The sequence below is a fragment of the Anguilla rostrata genome, chromosome 8 (genome assembly GCF_018555375.3).
Source record: "Anguilla rostrata isolate EN2019 chromosome 8, ASM1855537v3, whole genome shotgun sequence".
Lineage (NCBI taxonomy): Eukaryota > Metazoa > Chordata > Actinopteri > Anguilliformes > Anguillidae > Anguilla > Anguilla rostrata.
The window spans coordinates 56,890,940-56,907,419 of NC_057940.1; the positions used below are offsets into that span (position 1 = coordinate 56,890,940).

The 16,480-nt window shown below is 46.5% G+C and overlaps 2 protein-coding genes across 4 annotated transcripts in view; one reads left to right on the forward strand and one right to left on the reverse strand.

Moving 5' to 3' along the window:
- The first annotated feature begins 1,726 nt into the window (after positions 1-1,726).
- On the forward strand, positions 1,727-12,783 carry si:ch211-152p11.4 (regulator of G-protein signaling 3). 3 transcript variants are annotated; one of them, XM_064349238.1, is made up of 6 exons: positions 1,727-2,359; positions 3,862-4,466; positions 5,975-6,030; positions 6,331-6,461; positions 9,509-9,599; positions 11,350-11,512. In XM_064349238.1, the coding sequence occupies exons 2-6, from the start codon at positions 3,939-3,941 to the stop codon at positions 11,384-11,386; spliced, it is 843 nt and encodes a 280-aa protein (XP_064205308.1). In that variant the 5' UTR covers positions 1,727-2,359; positions 3,862-3,938; the 3' UTR covers positions 11,387-11,512. The 3 variants fall into 3 exon arrangements, with proteins under 3 accessions (XP_064205308.1, XP_064205307.1, XP_064205306.1); XM_064349237.1 differs by lacking the exon at positions 9,509-9,599 and adding an exon at positions 12,091-12,783 and having other exon boundaries at positions 1,742-2,359; positions 3,935-4,466; positions 11,350-11,516; XM_064349236.1 differs by lacking the exon at positions 9,509-9,599 and adding an exon at positions 12,091-12,783 and having other exon boundaries at positions 1,744-2,359; positions 11,350-11,516.
- Positions 12,784-14,392: 1,609 nt separating this feature from the next.
- Positions 14,393-16,480, reverse strand: part of apom (apolipoprotein M) — a 7,599-nt gene continuing 5,511 nt past the window's right edge. The window contains exons 6-7 of the mRNA XM_064349239.1: positions 15,647-15,684; positions 14,393-14,585 (exon numbers count right to left, since the gene is read on the reverse strand). Of these exons, the coding sequence (XP_064205309.1) occupies positions 15,650-15,684 (35 nt within the window). The 3' untranslated portion in view covers positions 14,393-14,585; positions 15,647-15,649. The remainder of the gene's footprint in view (positions 14,586-15,646; positions 15,685-16,480) is intronic.

A 16,480-nucleotide genomic window follows, 5' to 3' on the forward strand; every position in this document is an offset into this window, starting at 1 on the left:
GAGGGGGCGGGGCTCAGGAGTACCGGAGCACCCTGCCCTGGTGAGGGAGGGGGCGGGGCTTACACTGAGGATGTGATGGAAAGGGGGTGGGGCTTACAGACACACTGCACAAACTGTGTAAAGGGGTGGCAGGGGGTGGGGGACAGAAAGAAGAACAATAAGAAATGGGAGGGCTTATGGGGGTGCTACGGAACATGAGAGGGCAGAGTTAAGAGAATAAAGGGGCGTGGTTAGAGAAGAAGGTTAGGGACGGAAGAGAACAGGGTAGGAAATGGGCGTGTCTAGAGCGTGGCAGTGTTATCGAAAATGAACAGGGAGTGGGATTAGCAGGAAAGAAGATTTATACTGCTGGGTCAGGTAGGGTCAGGTAGGTAGTGCTGACTGGATGGAGGTGGAGAGGTAGCTGGTTCCCAGAAATGCCCCTTCCTCCTTAAACATGGCCGCTGAGGTTAAAAGGTGCTGGACAAACACTGTTTAATGGCTCAGCCTGAGGGAAAGATTAGAGACCAAGAGAAAAGAAATTCAGTTTACTTCTCTCTTAACTCCAGCAGGTGTGCCAAGTCTTACTAACACAATTTAATTTATTTTTATTATTGTATTTATTGTCATTTTTTCTAATGTTTTTTTTTTATTTATTCAAATGAAGGTTGTCAGGTGAAACATTTTCCACACAAAAATAAATTTTCTGACACTGATTTACAAAGACGCTTTACGCGCGTGTGTGTGTTGTTTTTATTTGCGGCAATCCGTTGTCAGAATTGTCTCCGGACGCAGAGAATATACGGCGCGCGCTGTTCGCCGCAGATTTCCCGTTCGAAGACTTACTTTTACTTTGCGATTCGTCTGCGGGCTCCAAACCTCGTAGACCCAATATGTGTCCTGGTATGCCAAAGCGGTTAGGAGTATGGACTGATAAAATGACGTGTGAATCATCAATGTTTTATATAAAACAAATATTTTGGAAAACAAATAAAATTATGAGCTGGTTGCGACCTGCAGTCCACGTTTAAGAAATTATAATAATTATCCACATATAACACAAGCGATGTACTTTAGGACGAAGTAGCCTACATCGCTTGTGTTTTATGTGGAAACAAAAAATGGTTAAAAAAAACTGTTAGAGGTGACAGGTTGCAATACCTGTAATTTGCACTAGATAGCATCAGTGACACGTGCTTAGCGGAAATGGCGAATGGATTCATTATAAACTAAATTGAATTAGTGCGGTCCGTGTCACTTAGTGTACAGACTCTCTGAGCAGATTTTACGGTTTAAAAATGAGAATGTGGTTGTTGGATCGGATTTTATGTGTCAATTTGAATTGACAGTGTACAACAGATCCTGTAACGAACACATTAATTATTATTTCAAATATCTCCTAAATGTCTAATTGTATACAATCAGCAGGTGGCTGGATAACATATTATCGCCATTTGGTATTTTAAATGCCACCGTGTCCCGCGCTCGAATGAGAGGGAGAAACAGGTGTCCGGTCTGACTAGCGCAGCGAGACGGTTGGCTGCTTACGAGGAAGTTACTACCTCCATTCCTGCCTCCAACTAGAACATTATAATTGTATTATAGATGTTTATGCAGACAGGCACTCCATCAAAACAAATAATTAAATCTCCGAAATGTGCTCTGAACATAAGCAACTGTAGCCCCCCCCCCCCCCCAGAAAGATTAACTGAAAACCGGTTGTGATATAACGTGGTCATCTTTGTCCCAGGCCAAGAGAATTAAGTGCAGAATGCAAGCAAATCCGATGAGATTTCAAGGGGATGATTCATAGGTTGCCAGATTTTGTCAGGTTTGTTTTTTTCTCTCAGAAGATCTAAAGATATGTCGGTCATATGATTCATGTGCCTTACACATAAAAGCGTTACGCTATCGAAATAATTGTTCTCCTTTTTCCTCACACCAAGACAGCACCAGCAATTACCTGGGACGATTGTATTGCGACTGCACGAAGAAACCGAAGGACAAGCCGCGACTTAAACTATGGGTGGGGCGAGGAGAAGAGGCGTTACTTCCACTCCAACTGAATACAACTCAAGCCCTGCAAACCAATAATCGTGTCTTCAAAGGGGAGAAAAGGCCACTTGTCGTTCGATGTGACTTCCGTGGCCCTAGAAACATATGTTTTGTTGTATATTTATAATATAAGCCTAGCAAACGAAGCGGGTAAATAAGTTGTCAAAGTACGGAGCGCCAGACCTCGGTTCATCTTTCTGAGCAAGATCTCAAGAAAACAAGCCGACCGGCGTTCGCTGCGTTCTTTACAAACATTGGACTGCCGGAGCCGGAGTGTCAGTACGCTTAGAAATCACGGTGGCGCACATGGCAAATAAACTCTAAGGTGAGATTTAAAAAACTTTTAACTTGTATTTGCAGTTTTTACACGGTTTACATAGGTCTTTACGCAATAATAAACACAGTTTGGAGTTCTCGTATGAAGTCGGGGTAGTGTTCTTGCAAAGCGCACAGATTGTGCTGTCGCCGTAAACTCTCTCATTTATGCCCTGTTTGCTCACTTGGAAATCAGTCATAATTCCTCCTGACCGAGTTTATATTTAGACTTGCCTTCCCTACTGAAATCGGTCTCCCCCCGGCTGTAGCCTAATTTTCAAACTGTGTAACCACATTTCAAGGTCAGCAGGCAAGTGCGCGCTTAGCTCGACAAACTTTTCTTTAAAAAAAAAATAGTCTACGAAAATATATGCAGAACATCCTGTTTAATTGGTTCAGCCAAGTGTCACTCTTAATCCGTTGATACATTAAACAAGAGATAAGCATAGGCGCGTGCATGTTGATGCTGGATAATGTGTGAGATCATTGCCAAATAGCACGTTTAGAGAATTATTGTCATGATAATTCTGTAAAACCACGATAGGCGGTGTTTTCAGTTATTGCGGATGTCCAGGTATTCGAAAGCCCTGGGATTTATGGTGTTTTGCAGAACTGTATCAACCCTTGGTCTGTCACAAACCAATTAGCAGGAAGTTTAAAAACAAGACCGGGTTAAAACCTAGTATATGGCTGGACTTAACACACGTGATCCGGCCGACCAATGGTATAACTTCATAACTCGGCTGACCAATGGCGTAACTTCATCACTCAGTCAGTCAGTCAGTCACTCACAGACATTTGTGTTTGTAGGGCTGGCCCCACTGTTGCGGTCCAGCCAAAAAAAAGTCTAACCAATGTAAAGAAACCCATCTAACAAATATTGTATTATATTGTATTTATTTATTTTATGGACGGTCTTATCCAGAGAGAAGTACAAGGCTAGTACATCATTAATGTGTAATGATATATTTGTTTATCTTGTGAGTAATAAATGAACGATAGTTAATGTCAGAGGAACCAGAATTAAGCGTAGAAGTGCTGTGTGTATGTGTGTGTGTGTGTGTGTGTGCACGTGTACATGCATATGTGTGTGTGTGTGAGTGTGCACGTGTACATGCATATGTGTGAGTGTGTGTGTGCATGTGTACATGCATATGTGTGTGTGTGTGTGTGTGCACGTGTACATGCGCGTGTGTGTGTGTGTGTGTGTGCACGTGTACATGCATGTGTGTGTGTGTGTGATTGTGTGTGTGTGTGCACGTGTACATGCATGCGTGTGTGTGTGTGTGTGTACATGCATGCGTTGTGTGTGTGTGTGTGTGTAGTGTACATGCGTGGTGTGTGTGTGTGTGTGTGTGTGTGTGTGCATGTTGTACAGCCTGTTGTATGGTTTTTTGTATCCACCTCTGCAACCAGATCTATATATCTAACAGGTAAAACCTTACAGGACTTTCGTCTCTCACCCCCTTTTTTTGTTTTGTCCCATTTTATATTTTGATTTAATCTTTCTAGATTCCTGCCTGTCCCCCACCCTCTCTATCATACCAAACCCCCCCCCCCCCCCCCCCCCTTTCCCAACTACCAGCACGATGCGCCGATTCAGCTCGGAGGGGTCCCTCTTGGACCTGGACTTTTTGCCATGGAAACGGGTGGAGCTGCGGGACAAGGGGTACTCCCAGGACGGGGAGTCAGGCACCTACACGCCGCAACTGTCGCTGAGCGACTCCGATGGTCACATGGTCGTCGTCCCGCCCGGCCTGGACGGGGAGGAGGCGGGGGCGTCTGGTTCGCCCCAGAAGGCCCCGCTCACCAAGGAGTTCAGCGTCAGTGCAGAGAACGTGTCGGGGCGGGGCCAGGAGGACAGGGCCGGCTCCTACCTGCGCGTGGTCTCCCTCGGCGACGGTTGCCGGGCATACAGCGACGGCCAGCTTGCCCCCGCGGCGGCCGGGGGGCGGAGCAGCGAGCGCGAGGACATGGAGGAGGGGCCCTCGCGGCATTCCTCCTCCTACTCCTCTTCCTCCACAGCCGCTTCCGCCACCTCCAGATACCACCACAGGCAGCATGCCAAGGCCCGGCTGACGTCAGCAAAACTACACCTGAAGAACCTGTTTGGACAGGTATAGAGCTGTTAGGGGGTGTATGCAGCTGTTCTGACAGGTATAGAGCTGTTAGGATATGTATGCAGCTGTTCTGACAGGTATAGAGCTGTTAGGATGTGTATACAGCTGTTTGGACAGGTATAGAGCTGTTAGGATATGTATGCAGCTGTTCTGACAGGTATAGAGCTGTTAGGATGTGTATACAGCTGTTCTGACGGGTATAGAGCTGTTAGGATGTGTATACAGCTGTTTGGACAGGTATAGAGCTGTTAGGATGTATACAGCTGTTCTGGCAGGTGTAGAGCTTTTAGGATGTGTATACAGCTGTTTGGACAGGTATAGAGCTGTTAGGATGTGTATACAGCTGTTCTGACGGGTATAGAGCTGTTAGGATGTGTATACAGCTGTTGGGCGGTGTAGAGCGTAGGAGATGTATCAGCTTTTCGACAGGTATGACCTTAGTACACTCCAGTACAGAGCTGTTAGGCCGGTATGACGCTTTGGACATATAGGCATAGAGTATCCTGTTTGGACAGGTATAGAGCTGTTAGGGGGTGTATGCAGCTGTTCTGACAGGTATAGAGCTGTTAGGATGTGTATACAGCTGTTTGGACAGGTATAGAGCTGTTAGGATGTATACAGCTGTTCTGGCAGGTATAGAGCTTTTAGGATGTGTATGCAGCTGTTCAGACAGGTATAGAGCTTTCAGGATGTGTATACATCTGTTTGGACAGGTATAGAGCTGTTAGGAGATGTATGCAGCTGTTTGGGCAGGTGTAGAGCTGTTAGGCTGTATACAGCTGATCTGGCAGGTATAGAGGTGTTAGGATGTGTATACAGCTGTTCGGACAGGTATAGAGCTGTTAGGATGTGTATACAGCTGTTTGGACAGGTAAACAGCAGGAGTCTGTTAGGACAGGTATGATATGATCCCATTTGAATGGGTATCAGTCTGTTTGAACAGGTGAGAATCTCGTAGGACAGGTACAGATGCAGTGCGGAGCAGATTCAGGCTCAGCAGCGGCTGTGAAGTTTTGTGTGGTAAAGGTGCAGTGCACTTCACCCTGGAGCTTTGGTGTAGTTTAGCTCTGCAGTAGGATCCCGGTATGACATCATCAAGAAGAGCTTCAGCAAGCTGCACGCTGATGGCCTTGTACTGTGCTCACTGTACTTTAATACCCAAATCAGACGGAATACCTGCGCAGACTGCGTTTTAATGGCCTTCAGAGGAATGCCTTCCTCGGCTGTCCGCCATTTTCCTGGATCTCAGCTCAGGACCGCCTCTTCAGGGGTCAGCGAATAATATTCAGGTTTTTGAGACCAGTTTTTCCTCAAAGTGGGTCGCCCGATTGGGGAATTTTGTGATTTACATTTGCCTCAAGAAAATGACCATTGTGAAGCACTGCCTGTCTGCGTGTACATGCGTGTACATGCGTGCATGCTTGCGTGTCTTTTTCTCTACATCTCAGTGCTTGTGATGTCATTCTGTGATGTCACTGATTTGACCCCGCCCCCCTCTGTTTCAGAGCCCTCACTCGTCTCACACCAACCTCAGCTCAGAGCATAAGGACATTCAGAACAGGTAAGAGAGAGTAGATAGAGCCAAAATGGCGGCTTCCCGATTAGGCACAGCTGGAACAGTTCTGATTGTAGGAAAGTAGGCCACTCACGTGTGTACAAGATGTCGGCCATTTTGCTACATTTCCTGCATTCTCCGTGTGCGTATACACGTATATGAAATGCGCAACATTGACGTACAAGTTGTTTGGGATATTATTTTTTGCTCCAAATTTTCTGTGGGTGTTCCGGGGGCACTCGAACCCCTTGCTGAAAAAATGTGGGTGTGTCCCCGGCTGAGGGTGCTCTCTGATTGGATGCCCAGCTCCAGGGAGAAGAAGTCGCGCCTCCCGTTCCTCCGGCAGTGGAGCCAGGTGGGCCACGGCAGCGCGCGGCTGAGCCGGGAGGAGGTGCTGGGCTGGGCCGAGTCTGTGGACGTGCTGCTGTCCAGCCGCGGTGAGTCTCCCTCCTGCTTCATCAGGGTTCGATTCGGGGCGTACTGCTGAGGATTCTGGGTAGGGAGTCTGCCGTGTGTTCAGATACGTTCCGCGTGTTGTGAGGAAGTGCAGCTCTGTCTCTGCCACCACTCCCTGACTGCAGTGGGAGCACAGTCTGTCCTCTCTGGGCAGCCAGGTCTGCCTGTGTCGGCCTGTTTCGATGGCCAGGCTGTGCTCACTCGCTCAATCACTATCTCTCTCTCTCTCTCTCCCCCTCTGTTTCCCTCTCACTCACTCACTATCTCTCTCTCTCTCTCTCTCTCTCCCCCTCTGTTTCCCACTCACTCACTCACTCACTCACTCACTATCTCTCTCCCTCACACACACTCACACGCTCACTCATTCACTCACTCACTGTCTCTCTCTCTCTCTCTCTCCCTCCATCCCTCACACTCACTATCTCTCTCTTTCACTCACTCACTTTGTTTCTCACTCACCCTCTGTCACTGACTCTTTCTTCCAGTCTGGATGATTGACAGCCGTCCTGTCAGCCATTAATGTGGGGACTCTTAAGTGTAGCATGCAGTATCCCACAATGCACCAGTCACCAGAGGACAGACTGGAATATTTCGCTGAGGGTTAGAAGTTCAGTCTGGAAGGACTGGTTGCAGGACTTGTTTTGTTTTATCTTCATCACTTGATAGGAACATTGATACGGGTACACGCTGAGCATCCCCATTGGTTATTTTAAACGGGCCACCTGATTGGATGCCAGGAAGCTGCCTCCTGGATACGCAGGTGCGTGAAAAGGTCATGGTGCTCCCTGAAACTGGCTGCCAGTGGCTTCTGAAAGGAACCACACAGTCTGCGGAAACTCAGCTTGCGCCTGTTTAAAAAAGCTTTCCCTCTGAGTGGGCCTGCCTGTAGTACAGATACACCTTCTGGAGTGAAGTCAGTGTGTTTGTGGTTTTTTTGGCTCAATACGTTTCTCACCCTGCTGTCCCACCCAGGGTTGGAGGTTATGCCAGGAAGTGGTGTGGCCCAAAAGGCGTTGCCAATGGATACAACATGGCGTCACATGACCACTTTCTCTTAACGTTGTGTCTGTTGCTCTCTTGCATCAGGCGATCTGGTTTGGTGGTTTTTTTGGTAGACATTTTTTAAAACGGGCCCTCGGACCAAACTCAGCAAGCACTGCTATTGTTCAGGGTTTGTTTCACCCTTGTTTTTCATTTAGCTTCTAAAATCCATTTATCAAAAACTCCTGAAACTTGGGGGGGAGTTGACCTCTCCAGAATTTCTGTTTGTTGCTGAGTGTTTGTTTTCTGTTATTGGTATTTGTAATTGTACAGACTAATGGAATGTCTCTGGAAGAAGTTTTTTTTTCTTACTTAACTGTCAAAGCTAATGGCAGTTAAAGTTCAAACGGGTATTGTTGTGTTAACACTGGTCCCTCCCCCCTTGTTGTAGCCTGGCAGTGTAAGGTCAAAGTTCTTGAGTTGTAGCCACCTAACTGCCAGAGCAGGAGTTGCTTCCACGGCAACGTCTGTAGGTAATCCTTGCCATCCTGTCATTGGATTCAAGATTACTGCTGCTGAGTCACTGCAGTTATGAAAAAATGCTATAGCAGCCAACTGTAAACATAGAACCTTTCAGCTTCCTGTGTGACATCATGGCCCCACAATAGATCATTGTGGGTAATGTAGTGAAGCTTGGTCCTGGAGGCCTTATAGCAGTGGTATCCAGCCCTGTTCCTGGAGATCAACAGTCCTGTAGGTTTTCACTCCAACCCTAACTAAGCACACCTCCTTCAACAGCTAGAGCAGGGCTACCCAACCCTGTTCCTGGAGATCTACCTTCCTGTAGGTTTTCACTCCAACCCTAACAAAGCACATCTCACTCAACAGCTAAAGCAGGACTGCCCAACCCTGCTCTTGGAGATCTACCATCCTGTAGGTTTTCACTCCAACCCTAACAAAGCACATCTCACTCAACAGCTAGAGATCCTGTCGAGCTGCTAATTAGTAGAGTCAGACGTGCCAATTCAGAAATGAAAACCTACAGGAAGTAAATCTCCAGGAACAGGGGCAGCCCTGCTCTAGTTGTTGAATAGGTGTTCTTTGTTAGGGTTGAAATACAGGAGGGTAGATCTTACAGGGTAAGAGATGTTGTGAGGAGACCCCCACTCCAGGACCAGTAATGAAAAAATATCATCAACATTTTTATTGATTCATGTTCTTATGCAATGTCTTATGCTAATATTCCAAAGTCGTGTTGTCGACGTTCCCATAGCGGTGCGGCTGTTTGCATTGTTAGCTTTAACATAGCTGGAATTCTTTCCGCGGAACTCCTGCCTGGTGGTGGTGTACCTGCTGGCTCGGCAGTTGCACAGGTAGCAGAGCTAGCCGTATCCTGCCTGCCCCAGCATGTTCCAGGTGTACGGAACACTGGAGATACCTGTTCCTCTGTGTTTCAGACTCCACACAGCATACCTGTACATCTTATCTGAATGGGGAAGTACAGTAACAACAATCTCTATACTGTAAATGTTCTGTAGTGTACAGTAAGTGTGTATGTACTGTATTAACCCTCTCAGTGCAGTGTTAATGTACTGTAGTGTGCAGTCAGTGTGTATATACTGTATTAACCCTCTCTCAGTGCAGTGTGTATATACTATATTAACCCTCTCTCTCAGTGCAGTGTTAATGTACTGTAGTGTGCAGTCAGTCAGTGTGTATATACTGTATTAACCCTCTCTCTCAGTGCAGTGTGTATATACTGTATTAACCCTCTCTCAGTGCAGTGTGTATATACTGTATTAACCCTCTCTCAGTGCAGTGTGTATGTACTACATTAACCCTGTCTCTCAGTGCAGTGTTAATGTATTGTAGTGTGCAGTCAGTCAGTGTGTATGTACTGTATTAACCCTCTCTCAGTGCAGTGTTAATGTACTGTAGTGTGCAGTGTGTGTACTGTATTAACTCTCTCTCCTGTTAAATATCTCTTCCATTGCCTTGTCGTTCTTTCCAACCACCTGCTTCCTCTCTCCTCCTCTTCCTCCTACAGAATATTTTGCTATCCGTCCTTGGAGTAAAATCAGGATGTGTGTCAGAGAGTGGGATAGAGAGAGAAAGATGATATGGGTGTGTGTTTCAGGGTAAGAGCAAGGAGTGGGGCAAATGGGTGTGTTTGGCAGAGTATATACCTGTATATGGAGGTAGAGTATAAAATGACATTTGGATTGTGGAAGTAAGAAAGGGCTATTATGCCTGTTGTCTTGACAGATTGTGTGTGTGCGTGTGTGTGTGTCTGTGTCTGTCTGTGTATGTGTGTGCGTGCGTGTGCGTGCGCGTGCGTGTATATGTGTGTCTGTGTCTGTGTGTGTGTGTGTGTGCGTGTGTGTTTGTATCAGAAAGGAAAGAAGGATGGTATTTGTGTGTGTGTGTGTGTGTTTGTATCAGAAAGGAAAGAAGGATGGTAATTGTGTGTGTGTGTGTGTGTGTGTGTGTGTGTTTGTATCAGAAAAGAAAGAAGGATGGTATTTGTGTGTGTGTGTGTGTGTGTGTGTGTGTGTGTTTGTTTGTATCAGAAAGGAAAGAAGGATGGTATTTGTGTGTGTGTGTGTGTGTGTGTGTGTGTGTGTGTGTTTGTATCAGAAAGGAAAGAAGGATGGTATTTGTGTGTGTGTGTGTGTGTGTGTGTGTTTGTATCAGAAAGGAAAGAAGGATGGTATTTGTGTGTGTGTGTGTGTGTGTGTGTGTTTGTATCAGAAAAGAAAGAAGGATGGTATTTGTGTGTGTGTGTGTGTGTGTGTGTGTGTGTGTGTGTGTGTGTGTTTGTATCAGAAAAGAAAGAAGGATGGTATTTGTGTGTGTGTGTGTGTGTGTGTGTGTGTGTGTGTGTGTGTGTTTGTTTGTATCAGAAAGGAAAGAAGGATGGTATTTGTGTGTGTGTGTGTGTGTGTGTGTTTGTATCAGAAAGGAAAGAAGGATGGTATTTGTGTGTGTGTGTGTGTGTGTGTGTTTGTATCAGAAGAAGGTGTGGTTGTTGTGTGTGTGGATGTGTGTATGGGTGTGTGTGTGTGTGTGTTTGTGTGTGTGTTTGTGTGATGTTTGTTTGATCAAAAGGAAAGAAGGATGGTGGATATTCTTGTTGTGTGTGTGTGTGAAGTGTTGTGTGTGTGTGTGTGTGTGTGTGTGTGTGTGTGTGTGTGTGTGTGTGTGTGTGTGTGTGCGCACATGTGTGTATCAAAAGGAAAGGGGGTGGTGTGTGTGTTTCTGGTTCAGGTGTCTTTTGTACGTATCGAACACTTTATTGCATACAAGGCTAAGCATGCGTTCACATAGGATCTGTGTTGGACATTATTACCCATTATTAGCTTTCTGGCTAAAGCAATGTAAGCAAAGTAGTTAGCTAAAGCAAGTGATGGAAAAAGATGAAGCTGGTTGTGCAGCAGTACACTAGGGTGATAGCTAATGTATGATTACCTATACTGCAACAGAAATAGCCTAACATTTCAGTAGCTATTTGCCTAGCTATCAAGCCGGAAAAATTCATTTAGCTACAAAGTGCAACATTTCCACGATATGAACTGAACCAAATTTAATGTGGCTTTATCATCCGACAAATTTACAGCAGCTAGCTAGTTGGCTGCTAACTTAGCCTTGCTAGCTTTCGTCATAGCTAAGACAGAAACATACGAAGTTAACAAACGCACCAGTAACTTGTACATATACATGAGCGATGGGCTGTGTTACGCTATCATGTCACAGCCTCATATCCAATGAGGGGTTGATACAGCCAAAGGACACCTGAACCGGGGACCAACCGATGCAGGTTTTGCAGGTCTACCATTTTTGTACCGTTTTTTACGCCGGTCACTAAAGCCCCGCCCCTTCCCCCTGCAGTGGGCGTGGCTGTGTTTGGGGCGTTCCTGCGTTCTGAGTTCAGCGAGGAGAACCTGCAGTTCTACCTGGCCTGCGAGCAGTTCTGCCATTCCTCCACCAACTTCACCCTGCAGAGGAGAGCGCGCGATATCTACGCCACTTACATCCAGCCTGGAGCTCCCAGAGAGGTACGCCATGTCTGTCTGTCTGCCCGCCTGCCTGTCTGTCTGTCTGTCTGTCTGCCCGCCTGCCTGTCTGCCCGCCTGCCTGCCTGCCTGTCTGTCTGTCTATCTGCCTGCCTGCCTATCTACCTGTCTGTCTAACTGTCTGTCTGTCTGTCTGTCTGCCCGCCCCTCTGTCTGCCTGTCTGTCTGTCTGCCCGCCCGCCCCTCTGTCTGTCTGCCTGCCTGTCTGCCTGTCTGTCTGTCTGTCTGCCTGCCCGCCTGCCTGCCTGTCTGTCTGTCTGCCTTCCTGCCTGCCTGCCTGCCTGTCTGTCTGTCTGTCTGTCTGTCTGTCTGCCTGCCTGTCTGTCTGTCTGTCTGCCCGCCCGCCCGCCTGTCTGTGTCTGTCTGTCTGCCTGCCTGCCTGCCTGTCTGTCTGTCTGTCTGTCTGTCTGTCTGTCTGTCTGTCTGTCTGCCCGCCCCTCTGTCTGTGTCTGTCTGTCTGACTGCCTGTCTGCCTGCCAGTTTTGTTGTAATGTCACAATAAAGGTGGGTTAAAACTCTCTTGCTTTCTGTCTCTCCCCCTCTCTCCACCCCCCAGGTGAATTTGGATAGTAAGACTCGGGACCTGACGCTGCAGCTGCTGCAGGCCCCCTCCCACTCCTCTCTAAGCCACGCCCAGAAGCGGATCCACTACCTCCTGGAGTCAGACTGCTACCCCCGATTCCTGCAGTCGCCCGTCTACCTCTCCCTGCTGGAATAGAGGGAGAGAGGGAGGAGAGGAAGAGAGGGGGAGAGGAGGGGAGGAGAGGGGGAGGTGGAGTCGGACTGCTACCCCCGATTCCTGCAGCCGCCCGTCTGCCTCTCCCTGCTGGAATAGAGGAAGAGAGGGGGAGAGGGAGGAGAGGAGTCAGACACCATGCTCATGTGACTGCTCTGCACAGTTAATGCAGCTCCCTAACATGTAAACGCCCCCCCCCCCCGCTTCCGCTGCTTTGGGCACTGTTACAAAATTCAGCCAGAAAGTTTTTTTTTTCAGCAGCACGTTTTGTAAGACTGGAAGTTCTCACACTGCTTGCGCTACGCGTGGAGGGAATAAGCAGCACAGAGTCTTCTTTCCAAACTGCACCGCTGCTTCAAAATGTTTCTGTGTTTTTAATGGAAAAAAATAAGAAATTTCCATGAAAATCCCCTGAACGCCTCTTTTTAAACAATAAAGTTGACCTCTGGCTGAACTCCTGGCCCGGAGAAGACAGGAACAAGTGAGAGAGAAAAAAAGAGGAAGATGACATGATGAAAGATAAAGCGGAGATGACTTGCTTCTAGGAGAAAGACCCCGCCCCCCCAACTGTGTGCATATATCTCTGAAAATACCCTAAAACCTCTTCATTTCCCGATTGACTGCCCCCCCCCCCTGCAGTTGGCACCTGAAACAGAGCTGATGAGATTCTCCTCGCTGTCAAAGATGGAAGAAACCGGTCGAGCGAGTCGAGCCACTCCGTTAAAGGCCCGACGGTTTAGCGATTAATAACGAAGTGCTTTATTAATAACGAAAATGCTTTATTAATAATGAAGTGCTTTATTAATAACGCTCGGGTTCAGCTTGTGTAACGGATCGGTTCAGTTCGGCCTTTTATTCAGAAGGCATAAGGTACGGCAGCCCTGGTCCTAAATCACAGCTCAGATGCTTTATGAACACAGCCTCTGGTCTTTGACTGGGCGTTTTGTGAAGGAGCCTTTGATAAGCTTGGAGACGCTGTCCCTTCATTCATTCTGATTCCAGTCCCTACACAGCAGTCGGCTGAACTGTTGCTGCAGCGAATATTTAAATGCTTAAAATGCTCTCCTGCTCTTATCGACCCAGGAATATTCCTAAAGTAGCCGTGACCGGAATATTCTTTATTTTTTATCCAGGACAGGAAGGAATGTGGGGTGGCCCTGTTGGAACTCTGCCTCAGCTACAGTGTAACAGCGATACCCTGCTTCCCCGGGGTCACAGCCAGTGCTGCCTTGCCTTACCACATCCTCCAATCGCATTACACTAGATTTCCTAATTTACCAATAGGATGACACTTCCTCACCGTGCTCACCAATAGAGTGGCTCTTTGTGTCTATATCCTCTAAAAATAGCATTGCCTGTCCTTACAGTGTTACCAATTTAATGGCACTTGATTATCATCTCCACCAATCTAAGTGCACTTCCTTTCCATATTCACCAATAGGCTTTCACTTCCTTGCTGTGTTGACCAATAGACTTGCACTTCCTTGCTGTGTTGACCAATAGAATTACTCTTACTCACTGTATGCACCAGTTTCCGACTCTTCAGACTTTAACCACTTTTTCGGGTTGAAGTTAGAAAGTGGCCTCACAGAGGGGACGGACGAACAGATAATCATGTATTTAAGAACCTCTCAGGTGTGAGGGGAGGGGAATTAAAAGATTTACCCAGCATGCCCCTGGGCCACACCCACGGCCCCTGACACTGGACACAGCGGAACGATGACTCAGCACTGATTTAAAAAGAAAACAAGTTAAGTGTAAATTTAGTTTTCCATTTCATGTTTAACATTTATACTGTATGTCAAGGTCTGTATGAGAGATAAATATTGGAAATAAATGACTTTTATATGTGGAAGTCTCGAGGAGCATCCCTACTGTGTAAGAGCTTGTTTGTTTAAATTCCCGCAGGAAAAGCACGTCAGGCACACCAAGCGAAAGCTTGCAGTTAGTCACGTAACCGGGCTGCATGTGGAGCAACGGAAACTGTGCTCTGTGTTTGGAGTGCACGCTCTGATCTGTTCCTTTCTGACCTGGAGGCAAAATATGGAAATGGATGATCGTGTGTGTAGACCGACCAAAAAAAAAAAACCAAAAATAAAAGACCAGCCGGAGAGACACAGAATCCAGCTGCTGCTTTTAATTGGCTAATTATTTGAGGTTTGTCTTCATAACATTACATTTAATTTGGCAGACGCTTTTATCTAAAGCGACGTACAATAAGACAAGGTCTTCAGTCTTCAGACACGCCCTTTTAATCTGGACTGGGCTGCCAATCGAGGGTTCTTCATTGGACCTCCCGCTTCCTCTCCGCCCACCTGTAAGATTCCAAAACGGGAACATGAGAATTCCAGAACGGTTGTCCACAGTTTGGGAAAACTGGGATCCAGAGTACCGTTGGGGAGAGGAGAGCCGTGGGTGTCAGTTCCTGTATTTATGATTCTGCTGGGAATGATCTCTATAAATCAGTCATTCACATGAATATGAAATTAAGGTTACATTTCACAATAAGCTCATGTGTGTCAGCTCATGACCTTTCTTGTGTCCCTGTGTGAAATGTTTTATTGTGGTCTAAATTGAATTTGTGTTGGCATGTGCAGCTAATTAGCTAATTAAGGTGGATAATTAGTGTGAAAAAATCTGCATCTCTCTAGCCCTCCGGGAATGGAACTCTCTCCCTGAGAGAGAGGGGGGGGGGAGTGTAGAGAGAGGGAGACAGGATTGCTATTTGGCCCTAAACAGATTATACACCATGGCTGACTACCTGACCATGGTGACAGATAGCAAGCAGTGAAAAACCTTGATAATGTACAGACTCAGTGAGCACAGCCTGGCCATCGAAAAAGGCCGACACAGACAGAACTGGCTGCCCAGAGAGGACAGACTGTGCTCCCACTGCAGTCAAGGAGAGGTGCATACAGAGCTACACTGTATAAATGGCCACAACATAAACGAGAATTTCTACCTCCAAGTTCATTAAATTATGCCCATAATTTAAAACGTTAAATGACCACCAAAAGCTCTCCTCTGTATTTGGGGAACACAGAAAATGTATTGGACTAGCCGCAGGTTAGGTAACTGTTTGCCATAAACGGGGGCAACCTGTGAGCCTATTTGGATAGGCCTACATTTGTACACTGTGTGTCTAGTTTTATGGTAATGTGTTCCTTTGTATATGTTCTTTTCTGTCCTTTGGCAATATTAGGAAATATCTTGTCATGCCAGTAGAGCATTTTGAATTTGAATTTGAAATTTGAAAGAGAGAAAGAGATGAGGGGAATGAAGTATAAAAGGACAGAATAAATGGTCCGGTTTGCACAGAATGGGCGGCTGTGTCGGGGCGTCGCTGGTGTGAAGTGGACAGGTGAGTATACCTCACCTGTCAGTCTGATGCCATTCCATCATACTGGCAGTATTCTGGTGGAAACAGAGAGAAGTTAAACACCACACTTTCACCAAACATCCCAAAGCTCTATGTGTATGTATGTGTGCATTATCACAGGTCTTTACAGAGTGCACAGAGTCCGCCCTTTATATTAGAGAGGTGACATGCTGCATGCTGTTTGTTCACTGCGCAGGGTGTTGTACCTGAAGAGTTTCAGGTGAAAAAATGGTGACCCTGGAGATTCAGACCTGACTCTTTATAGTTACAAGGCTGTCTTCTTAACCAAGATCCAAACACCAATTTATAAACTGTACCATAGATGTAGAATTCCCAGACTGGCTACAGTGTTCTGTTAGAATGCAAATTTCCGGTCAATTCAGAGCAAGTGGTCATCAACCCATGAGAAAGTTTTCAGAGAAAGATTTGTTCTTTGTGAACTAAATTTTTGGATGTCTGCTGTAGTCTGGGATTCAAACAAAGACTACAGAATCTCCAGAGTTTGCTATTATTCAGAGATACTTAATTTCTGAATTGTTGATACTCTAGCATCCTGCAGCTTTTTTTTTTTTTGGAGGAAAACTGCTCGTTCTGATTGGTTCTGTTGTCCCAGAGCTGATCTGGGCTGGGAATCTCACACCAGACACAGCTCTAGAATCTGCACGGCTCCCTTTGTCATTTCAGAACTCTGGGCCTGGTGAAGCAGAGGCCTCTGGGTAATCCCCTCAGGATTCTGCCTCATCCAAAATGGTGGCCAGCATGTCTTATCAGTTCCATATAAATGAGTCCCCTGTTTGGGAATGGCTCAGATTGCACACTTTTGGCTTTAGT

What these genes read in the sequence shown, in the direction of transcription:
- si:ch211-152p11.4 (XM_064349237.1), top strand. Translation starts at nt 3,939, where the DNA reads ATGCGCCGATTCAGCTCGGAGGGGTCCCTCTTGGACCTGGACTTTTTG. An exon ending in CATAAGGACATTCAGAACAG is followed by an intron (nt 6,031 to 6,330) that starts GTAAGAGAGAGT and finishes TTGGATGCCCAG; the next exon opens with CTCCAGGGAGAAGAAGTCGC. An exon ending in AGCCTGGAGCTCCCAGAGAG is followed by an intron (nt 11,517 to 12,090) that starts GTACGCCATGTC and finishes TCCACCCCCCAG; the next exon opens with GTGAATTTGGATAGTAAGAC.